Source organism: Micrasema longulum, unplaced genomic scaffold (assembly GCF_059751315.1).
Source record: "Micrasema longulum isolate JH-2025_06_02 unplaced genomic scaffold, ASM5975131v1 h1tg000983l, whole genome shotgun sequence".
Lineage (NCBI taxonomy): Eukaryota > Metazoa > Arthropoda > Insecta > Trichoptera > Brachycentridae > Micrasema > Micrasema longulum.
In genome coordinates this window covers 176,818-204,360 of record NW_028278173.1, presented here as the reverse complement: position 1 = coordinate 204,360, position 27,543 = coordinate 176,818, and the positions used below count along the sequence as shown (strand labels likewise).

Here is a 27,543-nt window from a genome sequence, read left to right as displayed (position 1 = left end):
CTCAATATCGAATTTATATCAACTTATTCATATCCGTCCCACTTCCATTTTCCTAGCGCAACCCCACGAAACAATAATAACGCAAGTAGTGCCTTTTAAAAACTTCTTTGAGTGAAGTGCTCTCAACATTCAAGATCAACAACGGAACTGTGTCAGCGTTTACCTAAACCACCAACTTTGTACAAGCTATTCTAATGTCGTGAAACAGCTAGCTTCTCCTCCAGGTTTCAGCATCACGTCACGCCACTTCATCAGCAGGTTCGTGGAGTTGCGCAACCTTTCTACCCTAACAATAAAGTTCATTTTCTTAATTATTTAACTTTTTGTAGATGATATAAATTGTGTATTGGCGGGCTTATTGCCAAATGACAATTTCTTCCTACCAACCAATAAAATAAATGTTTTATTTAAATAACTTGAGTTACAAAACTTTGAACTGTCATTAAGGCCACAGTGAGTCACATCTTGCTGGAAGATGTGATTTTATAAACGTTACGAACGCCCAGTTGCATTTAACCGACAACACTACTGACTTGTCCAACTCGTTAGCGTCCACGTCGCGAACCCTGGTCCACTCTCTCTCCGAACCACTCTCATAACGGTGTGACCACAGCAGATAACGAGAGGATGAAATACGAGTTTCTGGCGCCTCCAAACCAGAACCAACCAGCTAAGGGAAGGTAACCCCGACAGAAAAGGCAACGGGAAACCACTCTGGTCATCATTTCCCAGGAATTACTACGGCAAGAACATCATTAAGCAATTGTCCTGGCTGCGAAATGTAAAATTAGCGCAGAACAGAAACATATGCTTTTGCTGTAGTGATCGCCAACGTCGGGGGGACCCGACAGGGCACTAGAAGAAGAAGTTACAAAACATATTCAATAGGAAGTAAAAATAAAAAAAGGTAAAGATATACAAGAAAAAAAATAACTGTATTTGTATATAAATTGCCTTAAATCAATACTATTTATAATGCAATGGAAAAAAATGAAGAGGTAAAAGGAAAGGAGGAGAGATTCAGGAAGAGAAAGGATATGTTTTTCCAGACCTTAGTCAAACAGAGATACTTTAGTAACACCTTCGATAGTGGGTGGGAGATAATTCCACAATCGAGCCGCAGAACACTATGAGTTAGAGAAGATAGAGGAATTGTGGATGGGTATTAGGAGGTTGCTTTGAGAATTCGAACAAATAGGTAAACCACGAACTGATAAGCGTTGATTTTTTTCACGGAGGTATATAGGTGCGTTAGAACTTATTATAATCCACCTCGAGACAGGGTCACACCTCACCCACTTCTCAACAAAGAAGAAACCACAGACAACTCATTCAATCTATTGGCTTTTCATACCGAATATTGACATATATCAACAAACCTTCCGTTCCGCTTAGGCATTTTGTTTACTTTTGTTTATTTCAACGATTGCTTTTACTATTTTTACCATGTATGCTATTACCCCACGTGATCAGTACCAACTTATGATTTATTACGACTATTATATCTTCCAGGTCCTCATTTAGGCTTCTACATCGCGCATCTAGTTAGAATGCAGTTGCATTGGTTTGTTCTAAGCTGACAAGAGGACAATACATCAATTGAACATCTTGGGGTGTCTCATTATCACAAAGACAGCTATTGATTTCTGAGAGTTTAAAGCGGTGAGAATAAAGAATAGTCATGATGTGATTGTGTATTCCATAAGGAATGGAAGGATAAGGAAAAGGAAGGATAACTGGGTGGACGAAATACATCAGAAGTAGCACCAGAACCCTGGACGACTGCTTTAGACTTGATGGCTCCTCTCGGGCAATAATCCTAAATGGGGAAATGGAGTAGATAAAAGTTGGCTTCGAAGTCACCATGGTTTAATTCGGAAGGTCGGAATGAAATATTTGTTCCAAAGGAGGTTTTATACTGAAATATTTTAACATATTACAACAGAGATGGAGAACATTTTAGAGAAGGGATATTAAAGTCTCGTCATTCCCTGTTTACAAACATTTGGACAAAAATATAACATAGTTCACTGAAATACTTTTTTGTTCCTATTTCATCATTTTTTCCTCAATCCATCAGCGCTTCAAATCTTCTAGGGTTATCCCTGATAACTGGACTATCCAGTTTTCATCAGGTCATGGTTAATTTAATAAAAAAATATTTGTTTTTAATACGTGTAATATTTTTTTTTTTAATTTCACAAATATTTTTTTTCGTAAGCTATTTCATATTTAGAATGTCTCCTCAATGATGTCAAATATTATAAAGTTTTTGCATTTATGTTTTTAAAGACGTTCATAGGTTTTACATACAAATTAATAATTACAAATTTTGTCTGACTCGGTAAATACAGATAAACTTTGTCTGACCGTATGCCTACCATGCAAAATTTGTCGAGTCTAATTACCGACATGATTAATAGGATTTTTATTGAATATGCCTTTACACTAGTATATTTCATAGTTTCTTGACTGGCACCTAAAGCGTAAGACTGGTCATCTTACTTTCATATTAAAAAAATAAACCGAGTTTCTCTGTGGTTGGTTTATCAATAGAGTGCCCTTTGCACCAATAGGTGTGGACAGAGAAATTATGATAAATGCTAACTAAGCATTCTAAGAATTTTAGAAAATTGAGGTAAGGGGTAGTTTAGAAAAAAGTAAAAAAACCTTTATTAAATTTATTTAAAGAACGTTTTATTTATACGCACCAATAATTTTCGTTTATTTTCGTTTTTATAGAAGCTTTACAAATTATTTCATCAATAACAGTTCAATAGATATTTTAAAAAAATATTCCTTAATCAATTTTTAAAGTTTATTTTGAAATAAATTTAAGTTATTAGTGACACCTACAGAAGAAAAAATGCCATCACTTTCACTTCAGAATCGTAAAGAGTCTGTTAACTTGATTGGAGTAAGTAGCTGATAGTTTGTATAGATGTCGCTGATCCAATTTGACCAAAGAAGCTATTTATTTTATATTTTTTTATTAAAATTAACAAACTAAATTAACAAATTTGAATTAACACAATTAATTAAATTTGTTTACGTATCGTTAAAAACAAGTAGATAAAAATAACGTTTATTACTGTGATCTCGACAAGAGACTCCAATTTACAAATTAACATCTCACTAAAATTAATAATTGTCTATTTTGTAAAAGAGAACGATCTGATTCTGTGTTCAAGCGAATGAAGCATATAAGTTATGTGTGTAAAAAATAAACAAAATCCTGGACGAGAGTTTTCAGTTCGATATCTACTTTCAGATAAAAATCCTGAATAAGAAAATCAAGTTCAGATGAATCCGCCGCGTTGTTTAGTAGTGGTTAGTTCGTTTGCCTACCATTGTTGAGGCCCTGGATTGATTCATATTAGGGTGGACGTGAAATATTGATTTCTATGATTGTTAAACATGATTTTTTAAGCAACATTTAAGTAACGTTGCCTGTAGGAAAAGCACGGTAATGATCCTTCCAATGTTATTGCGTTGTATAAAATAGCGCCTGGCAGAGCTAAGGGAAATTCTGAGAAGACAGATACCGTTCTTTTATAAGTTGCGGCTCTTTCTAGTTTATCTGTTATCTTATTTTCTTCTATAATAGCATATCATTTTTCCTATATTTTTGCATTATCATTCCATTGATTTCGATATGCTTAATTTTATTCTGAATATCTACAATGGATGGATTTACTAACCGACTATCAGTTATTGCTTGTACGCCAGAACGACAATCAGATAACACTCTTGCAACTAACGAGGTTGCACCTCTCTGGTGGTTTTTTATAATGACGATGTTGTATTGAACATCAAGTGTAGCAAATCATGACCATTTGTTATATGAAGGTAAGATGATCAGTCTAACACTATAAGCACATGTCGAGGGACAGTAGAAAACTTTTGTTTAAATTTCCCTTTTAACGATTCTTAAGTATTTTCTGGCGTCCTTTAGTTTGTGAAATAATTTTGTTAGATAAATCTTAAATAAAAGATAAACCTATTATTTTCCCAAAATATTTTTTTATCTGATTTAATACATATCCAAAAATAAATAAAACATCAAATATATACAAAACTTGATTTATTTATTACTTCGTAAGTTTATTATAAAACATTCAAGTAAGTTTACATTTCTGACGTATTAAGACTAATTACATTACAAATCAATGAAAAAACCGAAATACGTTTTTAGGCTTATCAATGATTCTGAACATTTAAGTCAAACACCGATTTCAGTCTATATGAGTCATTTTTAAAACAAAAAGTAGGACAATTGTTTCGCATCATTATATTATTTTCAAACAGATGTTTTTGTCTATTTATTGTTTTAAAAAATAAAATCAATTAAATTACTGGACTCAAATCAGTGTTTGATTTAAATATTTAAAAAAATATTTGGAGTTCTACAAAGTTCTACAACCAACTCAATAAATAAACTAATCGCGGAAAATAAAAATCAGCTTTCAAAAAAGAGGTATTTTAGAAGAAAAAAATCAGTCATATAGGTACATAAAATTAAAATATTTGAGTATATTAATTTGTTTTTAATGTTGATTGTTATAATTAAGTCAGTGAAAGCTTTGTTTTACAAAATCCTTTTTAAATAATTCAATAGTTAAATCATAATATTAATAAACTCAACTCATTATGGTGTCATTTCATGAGATATTTAAAACATTATTTTTATATTGAAGTTTGTAAGATTTCACCGCCTTCCGATACTTGTAATGCTTTTTTGGGTTACCGACAAGAAGGAGAAACAATAAAAGGCACAACAACCCAGAACAACATTAAAAGTCTGACTATCGTTTATTAATTTTTTCATAGACCCGCACAAATGAATTATAGTTCTTTATTTATTTCTAAACAATATTATAAAATATTCATTTAGCTGCAGAAAACACAGTTTTATTTTTGTAAAGAGTTGTCTACAAAATGGGTCTTCATTGATTATGTTTTTATCTAAGAATAATTCATACAATATTAAACCTTACTCAAATTATTTAAAAAAATAAAATTGTTAATGGGAACATAAAATGCTATACACTGAGCACACGATGTTTACAAAAAAGTAATTGAACATTTTTTTAAATTTAAATTTGTTTTCATCTTAAACAATGATCTGATTTTTTATATTTAAAGTTAATAACATTACATCCCTTATCCAATTTCAATATAAGCATTTTTAAAAAAGAGCCTGCTGTGAATTATGGAAGTTCAGTACTATAGGAAATTGGATATAAAAAAAGTTTTCTTACACGCGATAAAAATTAAAGCATTTGCATGCAGCATTGTACGGCAAAAATTCTTAAAAATGTATGAATTTTTTAAAGTAAAAGTACGTTTTGATCAAAATAAACTACTTTAAAACGTCTAAAATTCTTGTCAATAGTTGTTTAGAATAGCCAATTAATTATGTGTTGTGATAGATTTATATGATAGAAGTTTAGCGTGTTTTCGTACGTACAGGGTTATTTTTTTGCACCACAACAAGCCAGGAGGCCCGATTACAATGGTGAATTACATCGCATTACACCCCGACATGAGAAAAATGATATTCAATTCTTATGTTCTCACCGGGAATCGAACCCGGATCCTTATGTATGTGAGTAAAGCATATTAACCGCTACACCACGGGGGCCATCGAATTTTCAAATGTCAACTTAACTCACCGACGACGACTTGTGACGTCACGGGCAGAGTAATTTCCAAATTATAAAACCTTAAAAAATCATGGCTCATAATACGATACATATAAACCAAACCCTTTTTTTTCTTCTTATTTTGATAGTTTATTAACAAATACTAAAAAAAACTGAAAACCACTGAACTTCTTCATAATCTTATTTAATTGTTTTTTTCTTATCCCTTCAAATCCTAATTAATTTTGAACATTAAAAATAATAGTTACAAAAATATATTTATGTTCTTTTTATACGTTTACTTTGATTATTTAATTGAGTGAATTGTATTCAGTGGAAAAACTTTTTTGAGAGAAAAATAAGAAAACATTTAATGAAAATTAAATAAAAACTACTAAATTTTATGCATAATTTTTATGCACTAAAGCTCTGATAGTATAAAATAGTAATATGCTGGACATTCACTTACAAACCTTTTATTAATTCTCTTAACCAATTCTTAGTTACTACTTTCTTACTCTTCGTTTAACGTGAATAGGTGAAAATAAATAAACCTTAAAACGACATTATTTAAGAATTTGTCTTAAATTTAAATATGACTTTAATCTACAACACATGCGGTAGAACAGCAAGAAAATCCTGCAATTAAAAAAATCAGGCACTGTGTGTCAATTTGTTTTAAAAAAACCTTACGAATAACAATTTTTTTAAGATTATTGCGTCGGTGAATTTATATAAAACTAGTAACATTATATTTTAAAGGTTTCAACGGAAAAATCAAATTTTTGAATTCAGCTATTGCTTATGACATTAATTAAATGATTGTAATTTTCTATTACAAGCGACTGATTTTTTTTTTTTAAATTACTTATTCACGTTGTTCCAAATATTAAATCTGTATCCTACGACATTTTTTAACGCAGTATGGTGAAATTAAATTAAAACTTTTTCTACAGTGGACCCATGACCACAGGTTAAACAGTTCTATAAACGCATTTTTAGATGCGTCAGTTCATGCACTTAATATTGAGGTTTTAATTTTACGGTTAAATTTATGGATATTCCGGCAAAGTAAGTAATTTTGATCCAAGTTTTTGTCTTTATCAGACAAATATTTTTTTTAGTAAACTTTTATGTACGTTTGGCTGTTCAATTTTTTTCTGAAACAACTTTAAAATTCATGAAAAAAATAATGTGTTATTTAAACACATAATTTAACGAGAATAAAGGAAGCAATTAGGAGCATTAATAGATTCTTATAAAAATATATTTTTAATTTATTATGGTTCGAGCAAAAAAAAAAAAAAATTTGTACAACATTGAAAGCAATAAAACCTTTGAAAAATATGAAAAATGGTGTATTGCATATTACATTTACATTAAATGTAAAACATAAAATAAATTGTAAAAATGCAAGTAGGTTTGGCGGTTACTCGAAACTTAAGATATGATAATTAAAAAAGTTTTAAGAGATAACAGATCGACTGGATTTGCACGCATTTGATTCATAAATATAGTTTTTCATATTATATCAATTGCAATTTTTTTTTTAATGAAATTCAAAATTAATTTTTTCATATAAAATGATGTTTAACATTTTTTAAATACTCAACTTTTCAAACACTATTTTGAGTATGTCGGAATCTTTGTAAGCGCGCACTGGATATAACTGTCTACAGAGTTTAAGTATTTATGAAGGCGGAGAACCCTTTTATATATTTATTTCAAGTTTACATGTACACGACAGTCCACCTGCATTGTTATTGTTTTAAACATGTGAAAAGGCTCATAGTTGGAAATTATCACTACACATTACTAAATGCATGTAGATAGGGAAGAGTTGTAACGGGTAATCCTGACATGTAAAAAACTATAGGGCATTCCATTTTGAAAGTTGAAACATTTGATTCCAGAATTTTACTAACTTTAAGTTGTAACTTTGTCACCAAAATTCATGCAATAGTTTTTTTAGTGTGTAAAGTGGCCACTTAAACCAGCCAATGACAGGTCATAAGCCCTGGAAATGCCTAGACTTCCATGTTCCCTTCTCAAAAATGTTTTCTCCCTCTTTTAAAATAAATTTAAATATGAACAACTCCCTAGGGAGGAAATCCAGCCAGTCTGCAAGCATTTGGATATAATCAAACATTGTTAAATAAATTATTTGACTATTATATTGAAAAGTGTATTTCTAAATGGATTTATAAAGTAAAGGCGTTTATATATATGTGTTACTTTTAAATAAAATGATAAATGTTACATATAGTATGTAAAGTGATCATTTAAACCAGCCTATGACATGTCGTAAGCCCTGTGAACGCCTAAGCTTCCATATTTTCTCTCAAAAGGGTTCTCCGTATGTTTTGGAATATTTGTCAATTGATTTTTTATTCTTTGTGTCTCTTGAATATAAAACAGCAAAATAAATCATTACCAAAAATACGGGTATGATTAGTATTTTTATTAACGGATGGCACATTTTGTTTAGTTTATCATTTTTTTGTAGAATAACCGTTTGTTTATCAAATATAACAGTTGCATCGTGTTTGCATATCATCTTATTTCATTGGATACGGGGGTGGTGGATGAAGGAAAGTCTGTGGTTGTCGATGCTTCCGTAATTGTAGTAGTTCTTACGGTTGTCGTTGCTTTGGTAGTGGTAGTTGGTGCTCTAGTAGTGGTGATGGGATCCAATCCCTTGATTTCAAACGCACCCCTAAAGAAGGGTCTGAAGAGACGAAGGAAACTTTGATATCTCTCCGCGGAATTCTGAAAAATAGATCAAACCGTTAATTTAGTGAACGCGAAAGATCAGAGCTACGGGAAATTGGACGTTAAAATATTTTCTTACACGCGGTAAAGAAAGGAGCATTTAATTGAGCAGCGACGTTTTACAAAAATGGATTAAAATCAACTAATTTGAACTACGTTATAAGTTCTTGTAAACCAACCAATTATTTACAGCGTAGTTAAGTGTTGTGATAGATTTCCAGTTTCCGGGTAGCCATTTCGTTAACGTTTAGTGTTTTTAACGGTCTGGGGTTCTACTTCTAAATGTCAGCACAACTCACCGACGACAACTCGCGAAGTCACGGGCGGAGTAATAAAAAAAAAATACCGAGTTGCGATCCCGTGGCTTGTGTCGCGGACTCGCAGACCAGAGATTCGAGGTTCGAACCCCACTCTACCAAACTTGATTCCCATTTTCTAACAATGAGTTATTTGCAACTCGTGGAAACTGGCCATCAAAATTGAAATATTTGGATAAATCATAAGAAGAAAAAGATTTATTTAAAAAAAAAAAATGAGTAGTAAAATTATTGATTTATTTATTACTTAACTTAGCAGTACCTATCCTACCCTTACCCAACCTAACCCGGCGGCTTTTGGTTCGGTCCTTTCCAAAGGACTAGCTTTCAACTAGCCAACACGTAGAACGTTGAGCTATCTTAAGTCATTCAATGAACGGCCTAGCCATTCAGCTTAATGCCGGAATTTGATGAACAGCCTAGCCGCACAGTGTAAATTAATAATCAACTAATTACCTGGACTACGCTGCCGACAATTTTAGTACTTTTGATTAGCAGAGACACGGAGGGACCAAACAGGTTTCCCGGGAATTGGAGGGAAACTTTGTTCCGGTCGAACTCTGGGATAGCCTCCGTCGTAGTTGTAGTTCGTGGGCGTGACGTCACCCTCGTCTTCGGGCTCTGGCTCCCCGAGGTCGAGGGTGACTTTGGTCCGCTCGACCCCTGAAAGAAAATAACGTAATTATTATTAATTATCACTACTACTACTACTACTACCATCACGCCATTTCCCCGTAGGGGTAGGCAGAGAGAATGGACCGCCACACACGTCTATCCTGGCATACACTCCTAGCCTCTTCCACATTCATACATCTTGTCATACATGCCCTTCGGTTATGTCTGCTTTTGACATGACCAGACTTAAGATTTTGGTTTATCTGATCATGCCACGTCTTCCTTGGTCGTCCTCGTCTCTCAAATCTCGTCGTCCAAATCTCTCAAAAGTCAACAACATCGTTGGATACAAATTAAAATTTACTCTCAAAAGTCAACATAAACCAAATTTGGTCTCAAAAGTCAACAAGATGACGTTTTGACGCCCAGCATAATAAAATTTAATTTTGCGAATTTCATTTAATTTTCCTCTCAAAAATCAATGTTAACCTTGCTCTCAACAAAATTTACTCTCAAAAGTCAACATAAACCTTGAATTTAACCAAATTTGGTCTGAAGAGTCAACAAGGTGACGTTTTGACGCCCAGCATAATAAAAGTTATTTTTGCGAATTTTATTTATTATTTTTCTCAATAAAACCTAACTCAACCTTACTCTCAATAAAATTTACTCTCAAAAGTCTTGATGTTTTGACGCCTAGAATAATAAAATTTACTCTTGCAAATAATAAAGAGATCTGTTTAAATACCCATCAAACATGTTTGTTCATTAAAAAGAAAATTATCATCATTAAACCATATATCCACACCTAATGATGCATAGGTCACTGCATTTGTTGAGCAAATGCAGCGGATATCGATCGTCTATTGCAGGTTATAAATCAATGAAATATTCCAGTGAATTTTACACTATCCAAAAACAAATATTTCATTTTGATCCTCCTACGAGGCGGAGTTTTTCTTACAGGATTTTTTCTGAGAGAAACCATTGAGTCGAAAACACTCGTTTAAGATTCTAGTTCTATTTTATCTACTCAAACATAAATATGTAGATTACAATAATATATCGATAGTTGACAAAGTTTACAAAGCGACATGTAACCAACTTTACAGAAGACCCAATAAAAGTTTTTTTTTTAAATTTATATTCAATAAAAAATCTCTTATTTATTTTTTTATTTCAATTTTGTAGGTTTTACTTAAGTTTAGCATATAATTGGAATATACGAGATTTTTTGTTTTGAAAAAAACAAAAATACTTAGGCACTTCTGTCAAGTTCACGCTTTGCAAACTTTCAACCAATTAATCAATCAATTAATTAATCGTGTTCTGATCCAGCATAATAAAATTAACTTTAAAAAGTCATAAAAGTAATGAAGAAGTTCAGCGCTAATAGAAATAGGATAAAAAAAATGTTTTTTTACTCGCGGCAAAATTTAAGGCATTTAATTGTACAGCGAAGTTTTTCGAAAGTGAATAAAATAATAATATAAATTAACTACTTTGAATTATATCACCAGTTCTTCTTAATCAACCAATGATAGTTTTGTTATAGATTTCCGGTTAACGGTAAGTCAACTCACCCAAGAAAACTTGCTAAGTCACAGACGTTGTAATTTTAAAACTTAAAAAAATCATAGCGCTGTTAAGATGATACATATTTTTTTTTATTAGCTGCATAATAAAATTTACTCTAAACAATCAACAAGAATATTTTTCCAGTATCCAACACATTATTACAATTTACTCTCATAAAGAAACAAGAAATTCGTTTTTGTAGGCATTCAACATAATTCAATTTTCAAAGGTTAACCAAACTCTCAAAAGTTAACCATAAAATTATTTTACCACCCAATGTATTCGCTAACGATTTTTTTTCCACAAAATAATAAGGAAATAACGCGCTGTATTAATGTTATGCCATTAATGGGAAAAGCTATTAAATCCAAGTAGCATAATTACGTCTGTCTTCGTATATTGTGTGAACTGACGTAAGTGCAGGAAATGTTTATCAATGTGCAGAAGAGAAATAATGTCTTACCATTCATAATCAGTATAATCACCATTTTATGGTTGTACTTTCCATAAATAAATATAAATATTCGTACCATAAAGAAGTGCATTCAAAAAATATATTAGGTGTCAACATAAGTTGAGTCTGTTTTTTTTTTCAAATTTACAAATGAATTTACAAATGAAACTCAAACTATTGTTGATAAATCCACCTGGTCCATGAAGAAGTATAGAAATGGAAAAAACAACAATTTCATGCGTTACCTAGTATGTGGGTGAAATAATTCAATTAGATGAATCTCACCCGCATAAATAAAGGTTTCAGCTTTTTAACTTCACAAACATCAACAGATGAAAGAATTGAAGGAATATAGATGTTCAAATATGGGCAGAATGGTGAATGTTACACATAGTGTAAAGTGGCTACTTAAACCAGCCATTGACAGATCATAAGCCCTGTACATGCCTAGACTTCTATATTACCTTCTATTAAATGTTCTTCATATCTGTTGTAATATGTAAATATAAACAGCTCCCCAGGGAGTTGAATCCAGTCCTTGTCTACAAAATTTCGGACAAACTTAAACTATTGTTGATAAACATAGAACAAAGTATTGATTTTCTTTTAATCAACATTGTTTTTAACGTGTCTTACTGTCTGAACCCACAAATTTAAATTTAATTTAGACAAACACAAAACATTTTTAATTATTTGAGATTTATTTTTCTACTAAGCATTCGACCATTGACCCGGGATGGTTGCGCGAGTGATTTTTTTAAACAATCGAATTGCATAATAGATAATTTAAGACGAGTCAGGAGAGCATTTTTTTTACAATATTACTGCATATTTATTGCTAAAATACAGACACGTACAAGAATGAATTGTACACATGATTTTTTTTTTAAAAGGGTTTGTGAACGTTGCAATTAAAATAGAGAAATTCCGTTTTTTAAAACTTTACTATCTACTAAAGGCATGCGTGTATTTACGTATTAATGTAAATAATGTCGGCCTTATGGTTTTTTAAACGTTTTTTCTTCCTTTTCAGGAAACTCAGGAAACATACAGTACAGTTACATAGTTTTATATTTTACAGTAAGATTTAACTCTAATGGACCAGGTTTCCATATTATATAATAATTATATTTTGTAAGGTTATCAATGAAAGTATAAAAAAGGAAAGGAAAAAAAAACATAGATGGAAGTTGTTTAAAAATTAAAATAAAGTACAAAAAGTTATTTAAAAGTTTTTAGTTAGTATTTACAAATAGAAAAAAATATTAAAAATGAAAAAAAAAATTGCAAAAGTAATTAAAAGGTGAGAATTAAAATGAAGAGTGAAAAACATGCTCAGATATAAAAAAAAAGAAAACATTTTTAAAAAGGAACGTTATTAAAAAGGAAAAACATAAATATACACATACTTTCAGTCTTTCCTCTTCAAAATCTTAAACAATTTTATCGATAAGCCATATCTTTTGGAACGTATTTCAATCAATTGTCCCAAAAAGTCAACACAAGTTCATAATTCATTGCCCAAAAAAAATTATGTTCAAAACTCGTTTATTTATCGTAGCTGCTGCAAATTTAATTTACTTTGTCCCCATTTAGATATTTTTAATACAAAATTTAGTGCCTTAAAAAAAATAATTTTGAAACCATGTAATATGAAACATTAATTTGTCAGTGTGTAATAAGTTTACGTTCATTTAAATACGTTTATTTTATTATGATATCAAAATTTTGAATTGGTCAACTATTTTATGAAAATCCTTTTCCTCCACTCCTCAACGCGATGTCCTCATCCCTTAACCTTCTTACGAGGTCTTTTTTTTTCTCATGTCGTATATAAATTATTATTTTTCTCTTTTCTGTCTTACTTGTTCTCTCATTACATTTGTGAAAAACTTTAACTGGATGTTTGTACTATTTTTATATTTTGTATTCTTATATAACAATTGTTGTTTTTCCTTAATAAATAAAAAATAAAATAAATAAATATTGATGATATAGGGCCTAAATTATGTCAAAATATTAGATACAATTTTAACAAAAGGATGGTGTCATACCTGAGAAGACGAGGAGAGCATTTGAGCGATATTATCTTCCAAACATAATTTCCATGTCCATACTTTATATTGACATCAATAAACTAGGAAAATTTTAAGCTTTTTGAGTTTTGTTTAAAAAAAAACAAATCGTACACCTCCCTTTGTCACACCCAATAATATCTCGGCTACGCCATAAATGTCTTATAAATGAATTTAGTATGTTTCGGTTATTACTTGGGTGGTTAACGCGTCAGATACCATCTGAGACGTCTGTTAATAACAAAACCACTTCGAGTAGATTCCGAAACATCCCGAACAGATAACGCGTCGGTGTTTACGAATACCCGTTCCGTTGTCCGTCCGGTGTGCAATGTGTGCATGTCCACACTAACGCCGCACCCCTTTATCTAATTTTCCGATAATTCTTATATTAGCATTATTAAAATCACCTTATGAAAATATAAGTATTCCACGTACTTGTAAAGTGAAGAAATGATGTTTTAATATTGAGTTCAATTCAGGATAAAAATATTCTTTTAGAAAATTAGTTTCAATTTAACGTAGTTATGCAGAAAACAACCGGTCCACAATTTATTTTTTATTTTTATAAAAGTGTTATCGGGCGCATTTAGGTCAATTCTGTGTTCTGATAAAAATAACCATGCCGCTTTCATACATAAAACTGTAATAATCGCCTTCTGAAAATAGTGTCGATCACAAAAATTGCATTTCTCAATTTGCACAAAACACTTACAGCATTAGAAAAATCTTACGGTATGGATGGTTGTAAACAACACATTCAATAGAAAAAAACTTTAAAACAAAGAATCAACTTCAGCAATTTTTAAAATTAAAAGAAACCGTCCACGACTATTATCTATTTTCAGCATTTTTCCTGTCGTAGAAACAACGTTTAAAACCTTGTTTTAAAAAATATTTGTTTCAATATAATACTGACAGTAAAAACTTTTTTAATCTTACGCTTATACATCATTAAAATGAAAAGTGTAGTATTTTTCCACACTTGACATTATTTTGTGGACTAATCTTTTTGGGAGTCATCAACCCTAAAAAAATTCAATTCTAAGAGATGTCAAAAAATATTTAAACTTGCTGAAGGGAGGATATATGCCTCCAGAAATCGTTTTCTAAAATAAATTAAAGAGAATAAATAAATAAGTGATACAATTTTATAAACTTATTAATTTTATAACATGTGCATTAAATGTATGCATTATTTATGATTTGTCAAAGTAAAAACATTCCGTTTGTTATGTAGATTTGATTATTCACTATTTTCACTAAAGTGCTATTATTTTAGTTTCACTTTTCTATGGTTGACTGCTTTCTGCATATCTACGTTTAATTCTGGTTCAGAGTCCAGGGGTCTGCGTTTCATCTTTGTTCGTTTTTGAACTGAATAATGAGGCCTTTAGCCTATTGTCATATCACTTAATTACAACGCTGACTATTTAGCAAGTGTCAGTAGAATTCCTTGAAAACTCAACTGCCATTATTTAAATTACGTCATTAAGTAGTTTATTATACTGGTTAGGTAACATTTCAACAACTGGACGTCTAACTTCGTATTATTTTAAGAATTACAATTATTCAGGTATAAATAATAACAAAAGAATTATGATTAGTGTGTTAATACAGAATCGTTCACAGTAATTCAAAATACCTCATGAACTTTCAATGGAATTGAGGTTACTAAAAAATATTTTTAATTATTTAAAATTTGATGACTTTAGTGACACTACAAACCTACAATGTTCAAACAATCTGATAATTATTGCCAAAATAGGTATACCCACATACCAAATTGCAACACAAGAATCTGTTAAATATGTATTCCTGATTTCAACAACACCAATCTGTTATACTTTCTACAATACTTTGTTTCGAATAACATACAAAGGAATAGTAATCGTGTTTTTAATGAGACTGATTTCTTTAACGCAAAGCAGTTTGCTTAAGAAATTAAACAAAAATGATGTTTCAATAACATATTTCATAAAGTAGGTAATTCAAAGATGCTGGAGATCAAATTTTGTTTGGGTCGCGGTGGTGCATATTTTGCTGAATAAATATACATGAAAATGTCATACTCCCTAGCGTCCATGAGTGGTATCTTAGGTCTCGCAAGCCCCGGGCAATATGACCACTGGCATTTTTTTTTTTTTTTTTTTTTTTCTTGGTTGTGTTGCATTGTTTTTCCCTTGCTTATTATTTATCAAGGTGATATATTTGTGCTGTTTTTAGTGTTAGTGCTTTGTGTATGATTTTACGTGTAAGTGTTTGTGTACTGTCAATTAGTTTACAATCACATCAAAAGCACTAACACAAATACATGTGTCGGCGCCCCCGAATGCGACTATACTTGTTTGTGTTATGTATTTTGTTATTTGTGTTCGTTTTTATGTGAGTCATTTTGCGTGTTTGTGTTTTGTGTACCTATAACCTCTGTTTTCATGGGCTAGTTTCGCTTTCCGACATTCGTCCAAGTGTTAAGGGAACCATGAGAAACCTTAACAGGAAAGGGAGGTATCTGTGGAGAAATTTTGATTAGTTTACATTTTAATATTGTTATTATCACAGATTGTTATGACAAGTATAGAGTGCCAGCCTCTTTACTTGTTCATGGGTCTTATTCTATCTATAATTACTTTAGCAAAGTTCACGAACATCCCGGAGAGTAACCTGTTTTGAAGTACCTGCGTAAAATCTTCAAATGGAACATTTAATCTGTTGCACTCTTTTTCGAAAGAGAATCGATCTATGGCAAACATGGGGCAGTGAAACAACAGATGATCTACGTTTTGCTCCGTCTGTGCGTCGCAAGGACAAGCCGGATTATCTTTCAATTTAAATCTGTGAAGATAAGAGAGTGTGGCTCCATGGCCCGTTAGAATTTGGGTTGACTCGAATGTTGGCGTGTTTGATTTTCTGAAGTTTTTGCACTCTTCTAGTGTCTTTAAAAAGTATTTGGTTCCAGAACCAGTGGTGCTGCTTTGGTATCGTTCTTCCCATTCTGTTAAAGTCAGACTTCTTAATTCTCTTTTGGCGTAACTAAGTGGAAATTCAGTGTAAAGCTTTGCGGTTTTTACGTGTAGAGCTGCGCTTTTAGCTAGTTCATCAGCTCTTTCATTTCCCGCAAGGCCATTATGGCCTCGAATCCACATAAATTTGCAATCGATGCCTTTGGACTTTAAGATCCGAGATGAGTTTTGGATGTAGAAAACCATCGGATTGTCGGGAGCCCCGTCTTCAAGTGCTTGAACAGAGCTTCTAGAATCTGACAATAAGTTGACAGTCTTCCAGTTGCTCGTCTTGCTAGAGACCCAGTCTAAGGCTTTCATAATGGCGAAGAGTTCGGCTTGGAATACCGAGCAGTAGTCAGCCATGGGAAGCTTCTTTCTGTGTACTTCTCCGTCATTATTAAACACGGCGAAAGCTGCTCCCACTTTTCCTTCAGTTTTACTTCCATCCGTGTATATATCGATTTCTTCGACGGGGAATTTGACTCTTGCGTACGAGTCTGGGTAACTGGTGATTTCACCTATTTGCTCGCTTGGATGCGGCAGTTCCGTGTACGCTATCCTTCCCTGGTATCTTTGATCATCTGGTCTATTAGTGATGGTGAGATTCTTCTTCGTATTATAGATTTCTCCCAGCTCTTTAACTTTTAAGTCCAGTGGAATCAGTCCAGCTATTGCTTGTACAGATGTAAGGGAAGCCGTGCGGTATGCTTTGCATATTCTTATTCCCATAGATCTCTGTACTCTATTTAGTTTCGCCTGTATATTTTTCCTTTTTGCCGCTTCCGACCACACCGCCGCAGCATAGGTGATCATCGGTTCCACTACTCCAATGTAAATTGACCGCAATATTTCAGGATTAAGACCCCATGTTGGCTTGGCCATGAATATTAATTTGTTTGCGATTTTTGTCGCTTTTTTCGTTACTGAATCTACGTGTTTACTCCAATTAAGATTCTCATCTAGTACCACTCCAAGGATTTTGCAGTCTGTTACGAAGTTAATTCTTTTTCCCTTCATGAAAAGGCAAGGTGCCTGCGCCTTATTGCGCTTAGTTATGAAGAGGGCGTTAGTTTTTTCCTCTGAAAATATCAATTTGACTTTGTCTCCCCATTCAGTGACCGAGGAGAGCGTTTCATTAGTTATACTCTCCAGAACGTTAATGTCTTTGTGCTTTATGACCAGTAGTACATCATCTGCAAATGCTTGTAAATGAACATTGCAGTGATATTTTTTTTGTAAAAGTTCGTCTAGGACGATATTCCAAAGCACCGGGCCGCAAGCAGATCCCTGTATGCAACCCTTATTGGAGCCTTTCTTTGAGCTGGCTCCTGCGTATTTTATTTCTACCATCCTATCCGAAAGGTAGTCCTTGAACATGTTAAATATGTTCAAGGGGCAGTCAAGTCGCGCTAGTTGCCGGAGGATGTGAGGCCACCAGGCATTGTCGAACGCTCCCTTGATGTCAAGGGATATCACACACACGTGATAACCTTCCCTTGTTGCCGTCTTGATGCAAGTTACTGCGTCAAGCATGGCGTCCTCTGTACTCTTTTGTCGAGTAAAACCATATTGGCGAGGACTCAATTTATTATATTTGTTGAATTTCCATGATATTCTATTAATTAAAAGTTTTTCTAGGACTTTACCCAAGACTGGTAAGAGTCCAATGGGTCTATAAGAAGTGACATTGCCGTAGTCTTCTTTGCCCGGTTTGGGTATAACTTTTATTCTTGCTATTTTCCACAGTAGTGGAAAACAGCCAACTCTAAGGCAAGCGTTATATATGCTGACAAGAATTTCTGGATGGAGCTTGAACGCCATCTGGCAAATGTCTGCAGTGAAGTGATCACGACCCGGTGCTTTTCCGGAATCTAATTCTAAAAGTGTTTTTCTTATTTCTAGTTCGGTAAATAGTACATCATTATTTTTTAGAAGCGCTGCTTCTTTGTTTTGTCTAATCAAAAGTTGCTCGGCTGATTCTTGTGACAATGAGTCATCGGGAAAGAAATGTCTAAGAAGCTCGGTAGCCGACTCCTCCGCTGAGGTTGTTTGTTTATTTTGGAACTTTAGAGTTTCTGGGGGGCGATATTGCGTTGATTTGAGAATTCTTTGCACTGTTGACCACGTGGTTTCTTTCGATTGTGCCGAACAGAAATTTTTCCAGCTCTGGGTTTTGGTTGTCGCAATCAGATTTTTATATTTTTGTCTAATCTCCAGATAGGCTGGTAATGTGACATTTACTCTCCGGCTAGCGGCTGAGTTCACAAGTTTACGTTTAGCTATAGTCACGTCTTTTTTCATTTTAGTCAATTCCGTTGTCCACCATGGACATTTTTTGAGAGGCGCTGTTTTCATAGTGGGGTATTGACGATCGACAAGTTTCAGAGATTGCGTCAGTGTAAAGGCTGACTTGTCTGTTTAGGACACTCTGTTCGTTATTGGAGTCGATATCTGTTTGGGATAGACCCTTTTCCTTTAATATCTTTGTTAGGGTTGTGCTGAATTTGTCCCAGTTTGCTTTGCATGTTTTGTACAGAAATGTTGTATCAGCGTTATCTTTAGTGAATAAATGAGTTTTTAATAACAAATCGAATGTTATTCCATTGTGGTCTGACAGTGCTGCTATTTCTCTATTAACCATCCATTTGTCGACTAGGCCGATCATGTTGGAGGTGCAAACCGTGATGTCTATGACGCTTTTTAATAATTTGCTGCCTCTTATGGTTTCAAAAGTAGGCAGGTTTCCTGTATTAACAATATGTAGTTGTTTTTGCGATATGAAGTCAACGACTTTCTCGCCTCTTTTGTCGGTTCTATCGCTCCCCCACCAAATGCTTTTAGAATTTGCATCGGCACCGATAACGATTTTACATTGGCCTTTGTCTTCCGTTACTGTGTTGAATTTACTCAGGCTGGAGTCAATGTCTTCACTCGGTGAAAAGTAAAGAGAGCCGATTATTAGTGGTTGCGACTCCACCGTTGCTTCAATGAAAATATTGGCGTTATTACTATATTTATCAAGTAAAATGCAGTTTTTAGAAAATTCCTGGTTAAATATTATTATGGCTGCCTTGACCGGGAAATTTAAGCCTCTTTTTTGGAAAACTGGCATTAACATTAGTGCCATAACAAATTGAAGAAGGATGAATGGCGATTGGCGAGTGTCCAGAGCTATAAAATGGGACCCTTACAGCTAAGGGATGGTAAGCCCGACAGATAATTCCACCGAATGGGAAACCACTTCGGTTAACAATTCTTCACGATATCACTATATTTAAAAAGCTGTCTGAAGTAGCCGTCAACCGACGTAACACGTGAAGAAAAAAAATGTTTATATATATTCTGAATATTATTCGTTTGTACGAGTATAATAGCATGTTCTATGTGTTCCATAATAGAAATAAATTTTTTGAAATATTAAATCAGTTTTTAGTGTGGAACGACTGCAATTTACTAAAAAGGGGCTTTTCTTTACAATGTTTTAAATATTTTCAAGATAAACGATGAATTAAGAATCGAAGCTCATCAAGGTTTTTAAGTTTTTCAACAGAGATGAAAATCTAAAAAGAATGAAAGATGAAAGATCTGGCATTTGCTAAGCTCGTTATTTATTATTTGATGGCCTTTTGTAATTGTTTTAAAAGAAAAATCAATTTTATTGTATTCAGTAAAATTTTGTGGTGTTATAACTGAAAGCTAAGACGTTTGACTGACGTACTGAATATTTCTGGATCCATTCCCAGTGAAAATACAAAAAATAAATAATAGAATACGAAAAGCCTGGGTATTCTGTGCTGTAATTTACTACTGTAATTGGGTTCAATTGCCAATTGTGGTGCAAAAAATAAAGAAAAAATGCATCGTGTTATTTTTAGTTAATTTACTTCGACATTGATTTAGGTACCTGGACACTAAAATGTCTATAGTAACGAGGCAGCTGATGAATAGGCTCTAAGCCCTACTGAGGGTTACCCAAATGTGTACCTCTCTACGAGCTTAGGTCATGAGCCAGGAAGCAGAGCGTAATGCTCTGACTGATAAAAGGGTACTCGCAGGGTTTGCTTTCGACCTTATGAAGCTCAGCCGAAATCAAATGAGGGTTATCTCAGCGCCCTTACAGATCACTGCAGATTGAATAAACACCTTGCTAGAATGAACCTTTCCGAAACTTCTAGATGTATGTTCTGCAGTTCATTCTACGTGAATGTGATGTTTTACATAAAAAAGAAGCCGCATCCTCAGGAAACACTGGTTTAACCTGAAGGTGTTGAAGTGCTCGCCCCCTACCTAATAGTCTGATACTTTACGGATCTGGGCTTGGAGGGAGAAATTAAACAAAATGAGAACTCTGTTCTTTCACACGGCAGCCAGGCTCTTTGAAGACCTGGGTTTGGAGGGCAAGAACTATTTTCGGGGACCCGTCAAAATAGGTCTTCACAAGTCGCAGTTACGTCAGGAGCTTGTATAGTACTGACCCCCAGAATAAGAATAAGGATAAGAATCTACAATTTGTTTCTTTACTGTGAAAAAACACTGTTTTAATTATTATATTATTTTGCAATCCCACCATGAAATGTCACTGGACAACCTCAATCAATTAAATGCTGAGGAAAAAGTCGAATGGTCAAAAAAGCCACAAATCTGAAAATCCATCATTACGCCTGTCGCGAAGCTACTTATTTTATTAACTTGTTGTTTTTTATTCATTGTTACTGACCTTTTAATATGTATATGGGAAAATACTTAACATATGCAAATGGTAATAAATATTTATTTTGCACTTACAATGTATAAATGCTTCCTGAATATAACACGATAGTTTTAATATTTGCTCAGCGTGAGAGCAAAATTGCTTCCCATTAATGGTTTTAACAGAACTCAAGGTATAAAATTAAAAATGGTTTTTAGCATAATGAATTATTTTTTGACTAGCCTTGTTTGTATATCCAAATGCTTGAAGTCAAATTTATTACTATTATTATTGGAAGTACAAACAGATGTACAAGTTACATAATTTAACAACGTTTTAGTATTTTTGTGTCATTTCCTGTATCTAGGGGGATAAACAATACATTTCTGTATATGAAACAGAACTAGAACCTTGGACGAGTGTTTTTGACTCGATTGCTACTCTCAGCTAAATATCTTAAAAATGAGATTGAGTGAAAATAAGTTCGCCTCGTTGTTGACGCATTCGACTACCATTCGTGAGGTCTTGGGTTCGATTCCTGGTAGGATGAACATAAAATATTGATTTGAAATGCTTTTCGAACTGCACTATTCTATTGCTCCTGTATTGGCTCCTGAATCGTAAGACTAATCACCTTACCTTTTTGTGGCAGGCGAACAAACTACATTACATTGCTGTGTTATGGTGATTGTGTTAAATCACTATATTAAAATTAGTAGGATTGCCGACCGGTTTCAAAATAATTATTTTTATTCCTTAATAACATGACAGCCATGTTCATGAACCAGTCAGCGAATGTATTTATAATTCATAATTTTACAAGACTTTAAAACATAGTTAAATTGTATATCCTGTAAGTCATGCTGATGTTGATATATTTATCTATCAACGGCATTAATTCATTGAAGTGTACCTACGTAGAAGGGCATTTAAATGTAAAACGTGTTAAAAATAAAATAAATAAAAACAACTTTGTTTCAAAGCTGCACAAGCTACTTTATCAAGGTATAATTACTTATGAGTTATATCCTATTTTATTTTAACAGTAATTATTAAATATAACATCAAAACATACGGAACTAATAAGTTAAGTCTTCTTCTCATGCTGTTCTTGTAAAGATGAGAAGTATGAAGTGAGATGGATACGATCTTTAAAGCAGGACAGAAATCGACTAATGAAAATAAAGTTTATTTGGTAATTTGTAATTTTTTTCTCATTGTGAAAAGCTTTTTTAATTTTTAAAATATCCAATTTGTCTGATTTTAATCTTTGAAGACTTATTAGTTCCATATGTGCGGTATAACATTTAGCAATAATTAAAAAAATAAAAGAGGATTTAATTTATTAGTTAATTATACCTTAACTAAGCAGCTTGTGTATCTTTGAAACCGGTTGTTAGAATAAAAAAAATAAGTGGTTGAAAAAAATTTTTTTTTAAATTAAAAAAGTGAAATATATAAAATAAAAAAATTTGTTGTTTAAATTAAAAAAAGTATATACCTAGCTACGACAAAATGAAAATCGTCACTTTTATGAAATAAGCAAAATTTCATTTAAAAAAACAGTAAAATTGATTTAAGGCTGTAGTTTTTTTTAATTGCGCAATTATAAAAAATAAAAAAGGTTAATAAGATGAAAACAATATTTTTTAAAGGTTTTTCTGTTAAAATATATACTTAAAAGTTTAATGTAACTAAAATATAATTACTTTCAGACCGGCAGATTACGCCATTTCAAATTTAGACTAAACTTAAGTATCTGGGATCTCAATAAAGACTAAGTATTTTTCTAAACTTTTTTGTTATAATTTAAAGATTATTTATTAAACATGAAAGTGGCCGTACCAAATTTTATTTTTTTTTATTTTAAAAAGAAATACAAGCATCAGAAATACCGAAAACGACAAGGGCAGGTCTGAAGGTAAAAAAAAGGTCAATAAAATATTGTTTTAAATTGAATATTACAACCAGAATTATCTTCTCTTTTCAAAAAAAAAAAACAATTCTAATAAAAAGGTTTCAACTAAAGTTTTTCAATGAGTTCATTTTTTTTAATATCGCCAACGGCATTTTATTTCTAAAAGGAAAATGTCACAAAAATATCGGTAATTTAAAATGCTTGTATTTCTTTTCAAAATCAAAAAATTTAAATTTGGCTTCGGCCATTTTCATGTTCAATTTATTATATTTAAATTATTACACTAAATTTGGGTTCAATACTAAGTCTTGATTGAAATCCCAGATACCTAAGTTTAGTCTTAATTTGAAATGGCGTAATCTGCCGGTCTAAAGGTAATTATATTTTAGTTACAATAAACTTTTAAGTATATTTTTTAACAGATAAACATTTAAAAATATTGTTCTTATCTAATTTATGTTTTTTTATTTTTTTATTATTGCGGGATTTAAAAAAACATTTGTTTTAAAATGGCAAAATCGTATGATTTCATAATTTTGCGTTCGTTTTACCAGATTCCTTCCTAAAAGTTTTTGCTGAATTACTCAAAAAATAACTTTTAAACTTTAAACATTTTTACTACAATATTTCATGTAAATTATATTATTTTGATTGGCTACTCAAAACTTTCTTCTGTTTTATTTATCAGTCTTATCACCATATAACTATGTTATATGCATAAATATTTATAAATGTTATATCACATAACCTTTATTTCATTAATAACGTTTTGATTGCTCATGAGTTAACATCTAATCCCACACCAAGCACAAGAGGTTGCCTATTTTTTGGTGTGGTATTTAATTTCTTTTTTTTCATTTATATTTTTTGCCTCGAACATATTATTTTTGTATTTAAAAATAATTGTATCTGTTGATAAAATATTTTTAATAAATAAAAAAATGTTAAAGGTTCACTCTTGCGTATATTTTTTTTTTTGCTTAGAAATAAAATAAACGTGAATAAATCCAATAGAAAATAAAAATAGAGTCTTGAGTAATAAGTTGAGCATATGCTTAAGTCCCTAGATTTTGGTCAAGGTTTGAACCGTTACTTGAAATCCATAGATATATTTAATTGGGTTTCAGATACTAGTTTACCTTCACGATCCGGTATAAAATTATAAAACAAATTCAGTACTTATTAATACTGGTTTACTGACCGAAAACTGTCGCTTTTGGTCAATTCATGCGCGTGCAGTAATTTTAAAAATGCACCGCAAAAAAACTATGCAAAATGCGTCTTCTATATTAAAAAATAAAAATAGACTTCAATATTTTCTTCTCAAAAAAGTTTTCCCTTAATCTTTACAACTCCTTAGGAAAGGAAATTCAGCCTAGTCTACAAACATTTGAACGTACTCCAAAATATTGCTGATAAAATTGTTAATAAAATGCTTTATAAAAATAGTCGTTTTAGGCGTTACCTAGTTTGGTAGTTGAAATAATTCTGCTACATCAATAAAAGTTACACTTAGTTTACAACACAAAATTTAACAGATGGAAGAGTTGAGGAAATGTGGATCCTTAAAAATAGGCAGAATGGTAAATGTTACACAGTCTTTAAAGCGGCTACATAAACCAGACGATGACCGATCATGAGCCCTATTAATTCCTTGACTTACTTTCTTTCTTAAAAATGTTTTTCCTTTCTAGTGCAATAAATTGAAAGCCAAAATGTATTTGTTAATTTATTTTACTTCATTAGGGATTTTTTATTTTAAATTGGAAAATTAAAATGTATTTTTACATTAATTTAAAAGTTTAATGTAACAAATTATTTTTTTTATATGCTTGAAACGTGTTGTTTTTTGTAATAAATAAAGTTTGTTTATAAAAATTTAGTGGATTTTTTAAATGAAATATTTGCGTTCTTGTGATTTACACAAATATTGCGATTTTTTCACTGTAAAAAACCGTCTTAGAAAATGGGAAACAGGTTTCCGTAGAGTGGGATTCGGACCTCTGACCTCCCGATCCGGAGTCCACGAAGTTACCCTCGGGACTACGAACCATTTCAAATTCTGAAACTTTGTTTTACCTGTTTATTGTTAATCAACAACATATATATATATATATATATATATATATTTTTTTAAGACAAGGAATGGTCAGTGTGTAATGTGGCTAATTAAATCAGTCAATGATAAGACACGCGCTCTGTAAATGCCTTGAATTCTATATACCTCGTCGAAAATATTCCTTATTTCTATTGTAATATGTCAAAAACGGTTATATAAATTTTTCTAAATTATTTAATAACTAATAATTTAATTTATATTAATTGAGTCCTTTACCATGTACCTGGTCTTGAGTAAAGAAGAAACTCCATTTTTTTTTTTCTCAAAATTGAAATGTTTGATGATAATTGAATTTTATACCCACATTATAAATTCATTTGAAATTTTTTAGCACGTTTGCCTACTATGCAAGAGGTCTCGAGTTCGATTCCCGTCATGGTTGATACGAAATATTTATTCAAAAAGGTGTAAACACTAGAATATTTTAAAGTCCCTGGACTGGTACTTGAAGCGTAAGATTGACCATCTTACCTTCATGCAATGAAATTTACCAAGATACACTGAGATTGGTGTACCAATTCAGTGCCCTATGCACCATTCGGTGCGGAAAGGGAATGATGATGATGATGATAAAATGTGTATTGCTAATATATTAAAAATTAACTTTACACATTTTATGCTAAACCTAAATACTAAACTAGAGACCATACGACAGTAAAAGGAAAATAGGGAGACCGCAGAGGAGATGGACTCACGACGTTGTCAAACTCGTGGGCCATGGATGGAAACAGAGTGCCCAGGACAGGAAAACATGGAATTTTTTTGAAGAGGCCAATATCCATCAGTGGAGAGAAACAGGTTAATAAGTAGAAGAAGAAGATTTTCATAAAATATTTTTAAAAAACGTATGAATTCGATAAACTCATATTTGCTGAAAAACCCAATTAGGTATTAAAAGTTTAAATTGTTAATGATGAAGTTCAGTCTACGAGAAATTGAAAATAATATGTATTTTTTACTCGCGGTTAAAATTAGAGCATTTAAGTGTTCGGCGAAGTTTCTAGAAAATGTATGAAAAAAAAATGTTATTGTTAAAAAACTTTGAACTACTTCACAAGCTCTTCCAAATCAACAAACGATAGTGTTGTAATAGATATCCAGTTTCCGTAAAGCTGATTCGCCAATCAGCATAACTCACCAATTAAAGCTTGTGACGTCAGCATACGATAATCTTTTTTTTAAATATTTCGCAAAGTTTATTAGTCTATAAACAAATATGTATTTTTTTTTTAACATTGTACTTCCTCATTCAATCAATAAGTTTATTGTTCTCTTTTGCGGCTTATTTTATTTATTTAAAACACTAGTTACTATTATTAATTCCAGCTGATTTATAGTTGTATATTTTTGTGAATCGTCATTGATTTTATCCTTTGTATGTTTCTGTTTATTATGTCTACTATTGATATCCCTAATAAATCAAATAAAAATTAAAATTTCGCATGATAATGAGTAAAACTGATTTTTCGAGAACATCGGCTTCGTGTTAAAATTCATTCTTATTTGTTGAAACAAAGCGTTATTCGTTATTATTATTTAAATTTAACTTCTTTTTTATTATAGCAAATTGTTAAATTCTACTTAAGATACAGTAGTTTAATTATATAGTATTTATATACAGGAATATTATACAAGTGTGCAAAATTGTAAGTTCTACGGATACAAATTTAGCTGTGTGGGTGGTGAAATGTACTTACCATAAAAACTGTACAGTATTCCATCATATCAACTAAGTATTTCCCTTTTTACATATTATCCAAAATTTCATGTACGCTAAATCTTGACAAAGGAACAAATAATAAATCAAATTGCAAGCCCTCATTAAATCACTAAAATGTTAGCTTTTAAATCAATTGATGAAATAAAACCAGGTTGTGGTCCCGTGGCTAGTGTCTCGGACTCACGAATCAAAGGTCCGTGATTCGAATCCCACTCTACCCCAACTTGATTCCCATTTTCTAATTGTGAGTTATTTACAACTCGTTAGAAATGGCCTCTGAAAATTAAATATTTGCGTACATTATAAGAACGCAAATATTTATTTTTACAAAAAAAATCGATAAATCAATTGACTAAATGTAATTTTGTCGCCTAATATTAAATAGATAGAAACGCCCAATTTACTATGTGTTTATATAGTGCGAATGCCTTCTAAGACTTGTAATTGGGCTAGCCGTATTTTTACTTAATTGGTATAAACTTTGTAAAATAACATGATTAAAAACGCTTTGTTTAATATCATATGTTTTATTTTTAAAACACTGCTAGATTTGGAAAGCACAGATTTTTCCATCTACAGTTTATAATAACACCTGTAGATATAAGGATTGGTGCTTTCCGACACTAGTAGCGTTT

The 27,543-nt window shown here is 31.9% G+C and overlaps 1 protein-coding gene across 1 annotated transcript; it reads right to left on the bottom strand.

The window, feature by feature from the left end:
- Nucleotides 1-7,363: 7,363 nt before the first annotated feature.
- On the bottom strand, nucleotides 7,364-18,762 carry LOC148277769 (uncharacterized). Its single transcript, XM_088232426.1, has 4 exons — nucleotides 18,148-18,762; nucleotides 16,087-18,009; nucleotides 9,191-9,397; nucleotides 7,364-8,414 (listed from the first exon to the last, which is right to left on the bottom strand). Exons 1-4 carry the CDS (start codon nucleotides 18,760-18,762, stop codon nucleotides 8,199-8,201), a joined length of 2,961 nt encoding a protein of 986 aa, XP_088088552.1. The 3' UTR covers nucleotides 7,364-8,198.
- Nucleotides 18,763-27,543: the final 8,781 nt, after the last annotated feature.

Excerpts from the sequence above, each read along its gene's own strand:
- LOC148277769 (XM_088232426.1), bottom strand. The coding sequence starts at position 18,762 with ATGAAAAAAGACGTGACTATAGCTAAACGTAAACTTGTGAACTCAGCC. Across the intron at positions 18,010-18,147 it reads GCAAAGAAGACTACGGCAAT|AGTACAGAGGACGCCATGCT; the intron begins GTCACTTCTTAT and ends ACTCGACAAAAG. Across the intron at positions 9,398-16,086 it reads TGTTCGTGAACTTTGCTAAA|GGGTCGAGCGGACCAAAGTC; the intron begins GTAATTATAGAT and ends ATTTTCTTTCAG.